General features: G+C 43.8%; 1 protein-coding gene across 2 annotated transcripts in view; it reads right to left on the bottom strand.

Moving 5' to 3' along the window:
- FER (FER tyrosine kinase) overlaps positions 1 to 12,717 on the bottom strand; it is a 1,023,934-nt gene that overhangs the window by 765,406 nt on the left and 245,811 nt on the right. For both annotated transcript variants that reach the window (XM_085632578.1, XM_085632580.1), the window contains exons 5-6: positions 5,907 to 6,090; positions 505 to 642 (exon numbers count right to left, since the gene is read on the bottom strand). In XM_085632578.1, the coding sequence (XP_085488704.1) occupies positions 505 to 642; positions 5,907 to 6,090 (322 nt within the window). The remainder of the gene's footprint in view (positions 1 to 504; positions 643 to 5,906; positions 6,091 to 12,717) is intronic.

The raw sequence follows: 12,717 nt of genomic DNA, 5'->3' as shown, positions 1-12,717 counted from the left end.
TTAAGCCCGACTGCTTGTGAGTTAAGCTACCAAGGGTTGAGCAAGGATTAATTTATTGTGGCTTGGCTGGACTTTATTTGTGATTGTAGAGTATTACTATTGTTTAGGTGCCTACCTTCCCTTACTAATAAACCAGCCTTCAACAGTTACTGCTACACACAAGACCACAGCAACTATCAATAGCTCAAATGACTATACGTACTGTTATGTCTATAACAAGTAGCTCTTCAAGAGCCTAAGGAACTTTGTTTATCATGATCGACAGGCAAATAATCGAAAAGTGATGTAACTTGTATTATTGCACAACACAAAACACCAAAAAATTTACAAAAGTAACTCATGACATCCAAAACTGCAGTTACAGCAAGTGCTCCACATTGATAGGCTCACAACTAGATGTAAATAGCTCACTTACATTATTTTACTGTTTGAATTCAAATTAGAATGATGAAGACAGTCAAACAAATAGGAGACCGTAATGAAACAAAAAAATCGCCACTTTACCTGTGAACATCTGTGAAACTAATGAATTCTGTGCTAGGGTCTATCTGGTCAACACAGGTCTGAATTTCTTTGTGTACATTGACAATCTCCTCCGATACAAGGCTGGTAATTTGACTGTACTCATCAAAAATTCCTTTTCTGGAGAGAAAAAAACAAATACATTCACCCAGTACTATTAACTAAGAAGAGATTCTGCAAACAAAACATCTTATAGTCTAATACTATTTTATTTAAAGTTCAAACATAAGATTTTACACTTATCTGTAACTTTGTACCCCACCTGGAATTGTTCCACTGTGAATAGGAGCGAACTCAGTCAAAGAAAATCTTGAAGTTAAAGTATGATCTAAAGAAAGAGCATTACATGCTTCACTGAGTTAACCCTATCAAGCTGGGTTTCAAGTGGCTGTCAAGCATTGCCCAAAGATCATACAAAAACATTACACTAGATAACATTCTAAGTCAGCAGCTTCAAGCTACAATAAAGTGGTAGGTGGATTACAAAGGATGGGGTAATCGAAAACAACTCATAAGAATTGGCAATCAGCAAGAAAAAAGATAGCTGATGCAGGCTGTGGGAGCCTTGAACATATACAAGTTATCCACAGGCCAGTTCCTGCAGCAGGATATTGTTGAAAGGCTATGCCCCGACCTGCCATTGTTATTTCTGCCGAAATTACCACATGTGGTCCTATCTATGGGGACAGAGGCATGGTCCAGAGTGCGAATCACACTTATAGGAGACCTATAAGATAAATTAATATAGCAAAATTTTGATGAATTAATGCAAGCATATGCCATATGGTGCAGTTTTTATCCAACAGCTTCATTACAAGAGAAATCTGACTGACATGGGGATTTAGAACAGAACCACCAACCCAACAAGGAGTAAACTTACGGTTCACAAAAGGGGGCAGTAGGGAACTAATAACCTTATTGTACACTGCACTACTTGTCTTGTTTACAGGGGTTCTAACAGATCTGAGGGAGAAGTAGGAGAGAGATTCTGTCAGGGGCATTCCAGACACTGAATGGAGCTTGACTGTAAGCTACTGTCTAGTGTATCTAAAAATGCAAGAATTAAATTGATTCAGTATAATTATTTACAAAGTATGTACTTTGAGAAAGTGCTTCTATTTGCAGCTGATTTTTGGCTGTACACTAGGAGACTGCTAACCAGACAACAGTGAATGTGCTCTGGCTCGTAAAACATGTACAAATTGACTTGCTCCTAATTCGCCAATTTAACTTTTCTATAAAGACATAGCATATGTATCCCACAACACACCCATGGCATGGACTACAGCCCAACAGTGCCACCCACTAGTGCTATAAGACAAACATGACTCCAGGCCTACCATTGTTGCCAATTTTAACACTGCAACCCAAGCTGTCAAAATGACCATTTCTGACAGAAGAAAACCTCCCTTTTAAATATTAATGAGCTATCCCATGTAGGCCTTGTAGCCCACAAGGCAGGGTGCATGGTATTTAAAAGTAGAACGTGTAAAACACGCAAAATATATTTTCACTGCACAGAAACACTAGGAAGAAATATTAAATAATCAATCTGTTATCTCAGGCTAGAGACCAGCTAGGAAAATGATTAAACTATTTATAATATTTCTTAATAGCTCAATTTAATAATACAAATGGATGTTTAATAAATATTATGGGACAGGTACTTTTAGAAAGTTACCTTTTTCCTACCTGAAGCTCTTGAAGTCTATTTTTCATTAGCTTCCAATTTTCAACCAGCTGGTGTATAGCCCTGATGAGGTGTGAAAACTGTTCCCAGAGCAGATGCAATGGCCTAGATGTGGGTGTGTTTTGGCTCCTCTGGTAGGAAGACCTTTGTGCTGTGCTCTGGAACTTAATTTACTTCAAAGGGACCTCCCCTGTCACAAGCAGATGTGAGGTGGCACCTTAACATGCCCCTTCATTCATCCTCAGAGTCAGCCAGGCACCAAACCCAGTGAAGGGAAAGCTGCAACCAGAACTGGTTTGGAGTGACCACAGCAGAAGGGCTACTCATTACCCTGTCCACAAGCTCTGGGTGGACCTGCAAGCACTGCAAAAGGCGAGAAGGGTTTTTCCATCTTGGATATAGCACCTGCTGTTTGAGACCTTTGAGAAGACCCGAAGGGCTGGGCCTTCTCTCACTTCTACCCAGTACAAAGAAGTGGACTACAAAGGGTTGTTGGCTGAGCTCCTGTATGGTTACCAAGACACAAAGAGCTGCAAGAAACCCTTTTCCTGAGGTTTCCAGCTGAGCAGTACCAACTGAATCTAACTTAAGCCCTGCTGGTGGCCTCTGCTGGAGTGAGACTTGACAACCAAGTGCTGCTCCTGAGGTTCTTGGACTCTTGGATATCTTGGATGTAACTGGACTTCTCTACCACTCCTGAAATCATACGACTTAAGATTATTTTTTAACTTCTAGCTCTGTAGGACCAGGACAAACCTGCCAAGCCAATATACATAAGACATGGCCTCACTGGGCTGAGGAAAGAGGTTTTCCCCACTCAGAGCTTCTCCACAGCAGCAAATCAATTCCAGTGGGACCTCAGCAAGAAGGTATCCAACCTGGAGAAGCGTCGCTGAAAACAGCTCACAACCTTGCCTCACTGGAGAATTTCAAGCTACGAAAAAGAGATGAAGCCCAAAGGCAAAAATCTTGAGTGGGCGAAAGCACCAAAAGTATCCAACTTTCAAGAGGACTTCACTTGGTGAGAAATTCAAAATATGTCAGCTTGGTGCTGTTCTTGCCTAAACTAATAGTTTCACTGGAACTTCACCCAACACCTATCCAAAATCATGGATCCTTCCTCGCATACAGCCCCAATGAGGGATTCTGATTTACAGAAAAAAAGTCTCAAGGTAAAACATCGGACCAAGTGGACCCTGGTCAGTGTATTCGACCTGCACTAAAACGCAGTCAGCCTAAAATCACGCCTAGGACCCGGTCTATTGCAACCATTAAGTATGCTTGTCGCTTTGCACATTTTGGAGATACTTTTACTCAAATCTTTAAAAATTCATATCTCTGATTCCCCTTATTGGATTTTGTCTCATTTTGCTCATTAAGTTATTCTCTATTTTTATGGGATTTTTATTGTGCTGTGTTTTTGACTTTTAAGTATTTTAGTACTTCTTTATATATTTTCTCCAAGTTAAGCCTGTGTGCTCTGTGACATAGCTACCAGGGGTTGAAGTCAGATTTAAATTACTGAAATCTTTAACTGGGCAAGGTAGTGTGCTTACTGAATGTGGTAGACCACAATCCACCTCAACTAATAAACCACTTTTTCAAATGTAACCCAGAGGGCAGAGATGGTGTGCCTAAACACACATAGAACATGTCCAAAGTATGGATAGATGGGGTAATTTTTAACCACATAGTCAAACTGTTCCATCATTGGGAAATATTGGGAAGCTGTAAGACAACATTACTGAGTCGACAAGAAGGCCAATTTACTGAAACCAGACGCTAGATGGATATAATGGCCTGGATCAAGAAGGAAAAACCTAAGTGTAAATACCTACTCTTGGCCTTATGGTTGGCCAAATAAAAGCATTGTGAGGAGATGGAAAACGGTCAAAGACCCAGGAAAAAAGCATTGGCTAGCAGAAGAACAGAAATGGGAAAAGGCAAAAACAAAACATTTAGATATCAAACAGAATGGAGGGAGGATTGTTTCTAAACTTCAAACGTTTATCTGTTGATGCTAGCAGACAACAAGCACTGGCAAATCCAATAGGTTTCTCCTTTGGGACCTAGTGGTTTTGCCAATGTTTTTTAGGGGTGCAGTACAGCATTCCGGATTCTCTGCAGCATGGCTAAAGAGTAAACATAAGAAAGACAGTATGAGATGTCCACCGGTCTCATTTTGTAGACGTGCGCAACTAGCATGCTTACAAAATGATGCAAGTGCTATTTTTACTTTTATTTACCAATCTGACTTGGATTGATAAATAAATATATTTTTTAAAGTACTGCTGAAGCTTTGTTTACCTATTTTGAGGCACGTGTGGGGGGAAACAACATGGGGGTTTGTGTGAGGTGAGTCAGCACGGAGGGCGTAGTTGGGGAAGGAAGCAATATTGAGGGCAAAGTAACATGGAGTGCGAAGTAACATGGTGGGCAAAAGCAACAACAGGGGGAGCGGAAGCAACCAGGAGGGTGACGGAAGCAATACAGAGGGCAAGGGGAATCAACACAGGCAATAGAGGAATGAGGAGCTTTGGGGAGAGAAGCATACAAGCTAGAGAGAGGAGCGTGGAGCTGTTGAGGTAAAGCACACAATTGAGAAAGCTACGAGCAGGAGAAGCATACAACACAGAGGGGGATGGAGGAAAAGTATACATGCAGGAGAGAGCAACACAGAGCACAGCAGAATGTGAGGCAATATAGGAGGGAGCCAGTTGGAAAACACATGCACTCTCAACGAGTGATTACATAAAAAGCCAAAAGTAGTACTTCAAATGTGGGTCGTGGAAGAACACAAGTAAGGTGACCATGCCCCAGGGAAGGAACAAGTACAAGCATAGGAAGTAAAGACCAACATTAAGCTGGCAAATAAAAAGCAAGCAAATGAGAGGGACTATAAAGCCAACCAATGGTAAGCAGCGGGTGAGCTCTAATACCACTGTAAGGTAACGATAGGTCTTTTTGGCAACATACATATTGTGCTGTCTAGTAAGAGGGACCTAAAAATTAGGACAGACAATGTTGAAATTGCCATGTTCAATGCTGGAATATGTACTTTCATACTGTCTGAGAAAATGTCTGCTCATTTTGTAAAAAGTCTACCTTGATAAAGGAAAAGTATAATTTACAGGAAGCAGCCTGTCAGTAACGGAAGCTGCACCACAAGCACAGCATGTGTGAATTACACTCTCAAACACACATTGTCTTCTTTATACACACTTTAGTAAAAGTGATTCAAACAATTAACCCCCGAAGAGAGATCATTTGCATGGAAAGGATAGATACTTAGATGGACAGACCCTCTTCTACTTGTTTGGTGTTTACTTATGGTTTACTATAAAGTTAATTGCAAATATGTTACCATATAACAAAATACAACTTACATGTAGTGTTTGTCCCTGCTACAGGAGTTTCAAATGGAAGGTTCCTACATCCCAAAAGCACGTAATTGTTATAAAAAGCATTCAACATTTGAAACAACGGTTTGCACTGAAGGATTAATGTGCAAATGTCTAACCATTAACGGTTTCTCAGTCTTTACAAATTGCACTGAATGCTTTCCTAAAAGTACATTTTACCTTTACCACAAGAACAATTATTTGCATCTAAATTAATTTACAGACAGGGAAACAGAATATCAAAACGTCAGATGAAAACATATCAGTCAAAATTGGAAACAAACATGTCTTACAGTGCTTTTATCATTTCCTCCTGCATCCTCTGTAGAGAGTCAAGTAATAGAGGGAGGGTAGTGTCATAATACTGATGCTGGTGTAGCTGAGCTCCCTTTAATGCCAACACATACTGATTATGAAGCATGTGGAGTCTTGTGGTTGCTTTATCATATCGGTCCTTAGCCTTTTCGGTCTCCTTTCCTACAATAAACAAGAAAAAAAAATCATGAACCACAGGGACACAATGATGCTAAAATAAATATAGACACACAGGATAAGGAGCTTAGCAATACTTCGCAATGTATTATTATTTTTTGTTGTTGTTCGTTTTACTTTACAAAACACACTAATAATTTTACAACTTTCCTATGTGACTGTGAACTTACCTCTATCCCAATCACCACTGAAAATCTCATGTCTCGAACACTCAGATTATCTCATATGGTGGCATTCGTTGCAGCACTTTCCATCAATGGTTTTATTCAGTTTAGCCAATTCCCCCTATCATGCTTGTTGTCAGGTTCACAGTAAAGATTAATAGGACCAAAGTGATGCATCCACGGCCGCTACATCTTATTAAAGATTTTCCAGCAGCCTCTGCCCACATGTTAGTAACCCTTGCAGCTGCTATGCACCAGGTCCTAGGCACACTCCATACTTCAAGTGTGAAACAACTTGCGCCTCCTTACCAGACAGCGTCCTCAAGCAGACCTTCCCATTTTCAGACCTAAGCAGTTTTAAGTGTCACTGGAATAATTTATCATTGTCTTAAATGAGAGATTCATCTCCTTGATGTACAGGTTCGGGAAGAAATCGGTTTTTAATGGGAGAACCCTCAGATAACTACACAGTAATGTTTATGTATTCCAGCGGGGCATGTCGAAGGTGGATAAAGCTAAATAATGCAGTGGTCGTACTTCTCACACAATTCGTCAAATGATTTATGCCCCTTGGGACTCCTATATATCCCTCAGCTTAGACTGACCAAGTCCTCACTTCCGGACCCTTAGAAACTTTTTTTAAATTACCCAATATCCCACTCACCCACAGAAGGGTCTCCGGGTAATCACCCATCTATGGGTGTGACAGCTTGCCAAGCAGGCAAAATCACAGAGATGGGGTAGCGAGAGTAGGTAGACTCCTATCTACATAAATTACATGCAGATACTCAATGTCTCCCATGGGATGCCTGTCATTTCTGTGGAAGGGTTCTCCAAGGGGGACGGAGGTTAACTCTTTTAGCTTAATTACGTGACTAGCCCAGTAATACCTGCACTTGTCCGGGAATGAAAACCCTCCTCGTACAAAGTTGTAATCATCTAATATAAAAGAATCCTTTGTATACCTCCATCCCACAGCAAGGTGTAACCCACATCTTGGAAGAAGACCCACAATGGTGTATTTTGCACAGTGTAAAGGAATTTCAGAAGACTGATCATCTTATGGAGCACCACTCGTCCCTACGGGGTAACAGCAATAGACCATGTCTCTGGTCACCGGCATGCCCAAGTAAATAATTTCACATAAATGCAATCCCAACAGTGGAGCTACTGGGTGGTCCCAGTCTCCAGACAGGAAGAAGGGACAATATCAATAAATACATAATGCAGATTACCGAAAGCGCTGTTTGGGTTCGCCAGATAAAATACATTAAAATGAAAGGATATCACCAGCAAGGATAAACTTTAACCCTCCTCAAATCCCAGATCCCGACGGTCTATCCTGACCAAAAAGGCCAGTGGTTACAAGACACTTAATTTCTGATATAAGCCACGGAGGTATCCCAATGCAGAGAAAAAACAATGCAGATAGAATACAACTGAATTCACTTTGCAACAGTCAGCTAACTGAATAAAGCAAATTCAGCAGTGATGGCAGAGCGTGGACATTTAATAGGACTGTTCTCTAAACCTTAGAAAGCAGAATGCCATCTTGCATGAAATTGGGGTAAACATCGTTTACCACGAAACCGGAACACTGCATTCCATTACAACGCGGTTGTTACAACGACCGCGTTGTTACAACGCATGCCATTACTCTACAAGTCGTAACAACGACTTGCTCTAGGGGTCAAAAGGTGTTGGATTTCAAATCCAACACTTTTCCTACTGTTGCACAGACTGGAGTTGGAACAGTAAAGTATACTATTCCAACATCCCGCGCCCCCCCCTAGAACAAGACTTGTTGAGTAATGGCATGCGTTGTAATGACGCGTTGTAATGACATGCATAGAAAAAGCATGTGAGGTAACGTGGCATATTCGAAATAGGCAATGAGGGTAGCGGGCGCCACCAGCAAACAAGATGGCCGCCTGCTAGTTTTCCTCCAAGGGAACCGAGGAATCTTTCACCGTCAGGCAGTCAAGACATGAATACATTTCTTAAGTTGCACATCCCCATAATTGCTGGGTTGAATCTCCAGTGGAGCTGAATATCCAAAAAGAGCGCATAGGACCAGCCCTTTTTCCCTCTACAACATCGAACAGGCCTAGAGGGATTATTGCTCTGTTTTTACAATATTCTGATCTTATGGAAGTCCTTTCAATGGCCAAACAACGTAAACAGATGAGCTGGTCGGGGCAAAAAAGTTTTGGGGCAGGATGTGTCCAAGGTCGCTATTGCAAGACAAAAAGAGTTTTTAGAGTTGAAACCAGCTTTGAGATCCATGAATGCTCGGTATGGTTTTATCCATCCATGTTTCTTTAAGGTCACTTACGAAGACAAGACAACTACTTTCGAAGATCCCAATGACCTTAAGCAATTCATCCATGACCATAAGGGAGAAGATCTGGAAGTCAGCAAAACTTGATCTCTGTAATTCTTATTCTTGTGTTTTCTGATTGTTTTTGATGTGTCTTTACAGGTTCTACATTCCATTGGTCTGTTGGATGGATGTGGTCATCCTTCCACTTTCCGTCTTCAGGTTTTGTGTCTGCTGTACCAAGTCTTTTTATAAAAAGGATTGTCCTGTGTCCCTTACTTATTTGGATATGTTTATCCTCTACTTTATTAGTTCTGTATCAAGCCTCTGCTCCTGACCTCATATGTTGCTATTCTTTATCCCCATGACCTCTCTTTCAGGCTGGACACCTTGTCTTGCCCCCATGTTCTTAACTAGTATTTTTTCCTGTTGCTCATTGTTTTCGAAGATATGCCTGAAGTCCATCGACTTTTTGTTATCCATTTGCTTTTCAATACACCAGGGTGGTGTTTATTTCACTCCCTACTGTCCTGTGTTCTAACTTTTACTCATATTCTCATATCCCTGTTCATTCTTTCAGTTTACCTTTCCTTTTATTTATTTGGTGTCAGGTTAATCATCGCAAAACTTATTCTTGTCTCTCCATTTATAAGTAATCGTTTACGTTTTCTATGGCGAATTTGGGTGATGTTTTCCTGGAACGTAAAAGGACTTCGAAATCCTGTTAAAAAACAGAGGGTGTTGAGCCACCTCTTCAAATTGAACTGCCAGATTGCTTTGCTACAGGATTAACATCTTAAGGAGAGTGACACAGATTGTATGCGCAGGCAATGGGTGGATTCTGTCTATTGCTCCCCTGCGGTTAATAATAAGAATGGTGTTTTAATTTTAGTTCACAATTCTCTGAATATTCAAGTGTTCAATAAAACCGGAACCATGATGCTCGAAGATGGTTACTATTGAATGTTAAAATTAACGATACTCCTTTTTCACTATGTAATGTTTACGGCCCTACAGGTGTGGATCTATATTTATGGGACCGTTTTTCTTTTTTTTTGTTGTTAAAATTTTTATTAGAAACCGTTGGTACACAATAAAATACAGACAAGGGCCTACAACCACCAGGGCCGGCCGCTATAGAGCCCGAGGGCCCGCAGTGCAACGCCACACATTCAAATGATCCAGAGGCAAATCTCCCGGCAGTTCGTGAGCACATGTAACAGGCCGTGGCCATAGGCCAGGAGCATACGGAATAAACAGTTTCATTTTTTATTAAATATAAAACACACTCAAGGCAATGAGAGTCTGAAATAGCAGCGTGCTCTTCCCAGGACAGGGAACAACGTACAGTGTCCAAAGCAGGTCTTGTCTGGAAGCGGTAGAGGGGGGCAACGGGAGAACAAAGCATGGAACACACCTCACACCATCCCGCGGAATGCGTGGCTAGGGGGACAAAGCAATATCGATCTCTAATGGCAGAGGCGGGGTGCAGATACGTCCTCGATATAAATTCCATGGACCCCATACCTTAGCCCATTTCCCTGGCTTGCCTCTCGCCACATACACCGTCTTTTCCCTAATCATACACCAGTCCATATTCTCCTTCCATACCTCGATCGTGGGCGGCCTCGGGGAGCCCCACAGCTGTGCAATGTTACGCTTAGCCACCATGTACCCCAAGGTCACCCACTGCGTCTGTGCCGCATTACAATCATTCGGTTCCCAGACATTCAACAAGCACCTCCTAGCCTCTGGCAACAGAGCAACGTGCGTGACCTCCTCCATTACGGTGTGGATACCGTTCCAAAATCGCACAACCTCCGAACATTCCCATAAGATATGGAGAAAGGTACCCGACAGGCCACATCCACGCTTACACTGTCCATCCATCGAGTAACCCATATGCAGCAAACCGGGCCCCGTGACATACACTCTATGAAGGATCTTCAGCTGTACGAATCGTAAGCGGGCCGGGATCGCCACCTCTTTCGGGGAGGCCACCGCCGATACCCAGTCCTCATCGTCCAATTCCAAGCCATCGCCTGTCCATGCGTCCCGCAGACGGAGCAGCAAGTCCGCGCGATCATTAATGAGTTTCTTATAAATCAGGCTTAGCCAGAATTTTGGGTTCTGCGTTCAGTAGCGAAATGGGTTTATAGGAGGCGCAGCGATCTCGCGGCTTCCCCTCTTTGTGTATCACAACTATGTTGGCGAGGCGTTGGTCAGGGGGAGGAAGCCCGCCGCACGTGCCACGAAAAACATGTCCCGAAGATGCGGCGCTATCTTATCGGGACGCAACTTATATAGTTCGATGGGAAGACCATTAGGACCCACCGCTTTACCCGATGCGATCGAGCGAGTGGCCAGAGCGATCTCATCTGACGACAACTTCGCCTCCATCAATACTGCATCAGCCTCCGATAGGGTTGGCAATGCAATGTCTCTAAGCAACAGATGAGAATCCTCCTCCGAATGCACAGAAACCGGAGAGTATACCCCGCGGAAATGAGCCGCGAAGCAGTCAACGATTTCCACCGGGTCAGTCACACGCACTCAATCCATTCTCTCCACAACGGGCACCACCCTGCTCACTCTCTCCTTCTTATCCAACCAAGCAATCAACTTTCCGGCCTTATCCCCCACATCATACAGTCGTCCTTGCTGCTCTCTACTCATCCCTTTAGCGGCTTCCGTGACTAGCGCTCTATAATCTGATTGTTTGAGGCTGAGAACATGCACTTTCTCATCAGTAACTCCCCGCTCCAAGTCCTCCTCCATTTCAGCTATTTCAGTTTCCAGGCGAACCACCTCTGCTCTCTCGCACCTCTTTGCATGGGAGATAAGGGACAGGGCCTGCCCCCTGATCACCACTTTATAGGCCTCCCATAGGGAGACGGCCGACGGCACCGACCCCACATTATCATTGAAGTAGTGATCAGTGGACTTGACCAGCTCCGCGCGGATCTTAGGGTTACGTAGATACCAGGGGCTAATGGGTGCCACTCTCCCCTCTGCCCCAGGGACAACCTTCAGTTGCAACCATATAGGGGAATGATCAGAAATACCTCGGGCTAAATGACGCACCTCCCCAATCATCCCAGCCTGGATCGCTGGCATAAGCATGTAATCAAGTCTCGAGAGACTCCCATGGGCCCCCGAGTGAAAGGTATATTGCGCCTGACCCGGGAGCATCAATCTCCAGCAATCTACAAGTCCCAAAGTGTCCAAAAAGCCACCCAACCAGGCCTGAGCCCTAGGGAGATCCCTGGGGGGGTGACGGTCCTCCAACCCGGAGACAACGGCATTAAAGTCACCCCCCAACACCAAAACCCCCCCAGGGAGTCCCAGGACCAAACGCCCCAAATCAGCAAATGTAGCCGTCTGTAACCCCGGAGGCACATACACAGCGACGAGCGAGATAGTCCTACCCTCCCATCTCCCCACCAGTGCCACATAGCGCCCCCTATCATCGTGAAGCACCTCATCAACTTCCAATGGGAGAGAGGCCCTAACCAAAATGCCCACTCCCCTAGAGCCAGAAGTGAAACCAGAGTGAGCGGCAAGGCGATAGCCCCTCCTATTTAGGGCATGGAAGGAGTTCCCAATCAAATGTGTCTCCTGCAGGAAAACAATGTCGGGCGAAATCCGCTTCAAGAACTGCAACACCACCCCGCGCTTGATCCTGTCCCCAAGTCCATTCACATTCCACGAAAGGATTCTCAATCCCCTACCCCCCATCCCACTCCCGTGCATGATACCCACATCCCGGAAAGCACAACCCGGATAAGTCAGCAGAGAACTTCACATTGCCTTGCGAAACAAACAAACAATCCCCAACAACCCCCCTCCCCCACAATCCCCAAACCACAACTCCCCCCCTCCCTGCACCCCTGCTTGAGCCCAAACAGCCCCCCCAACTCGCAGTGTGCCTGTCGCCCTAACACATACCACAAAAAGAACCCCAAAAGGAGGAAAGGACCCCAATAAGCTCCCCACAAGGGACCGTTTTTCTACTCTCTTATCCGATTCCCCTACAGACAACTTCATAGTAGGGGGGAATGCAATCAATTAGTGGCACCTTTATCCCTTTCAGTGCTCAGGACGGAATGGTTCCGTCATGAGCACCAG

Source organism: Triturus cristatus, chromosome 2_1 (assembly GCF_964204655.1).
Source record: "Triturus cristatus chromosome 2_1, aTriCri1.1, whole genome shotgun sequence".
Taxonomy (NCBI): Eukaryota; Metazoa; Chordata; class Amphibia; order Caudata; family Salamandridae; genus Triturus; species Triturus cristatus.
The sequence above is the reverse complement of the archived record's forward strand: the minus strand, read 5'-3'. Positions and strand labels throughout refer to the sequence as shown.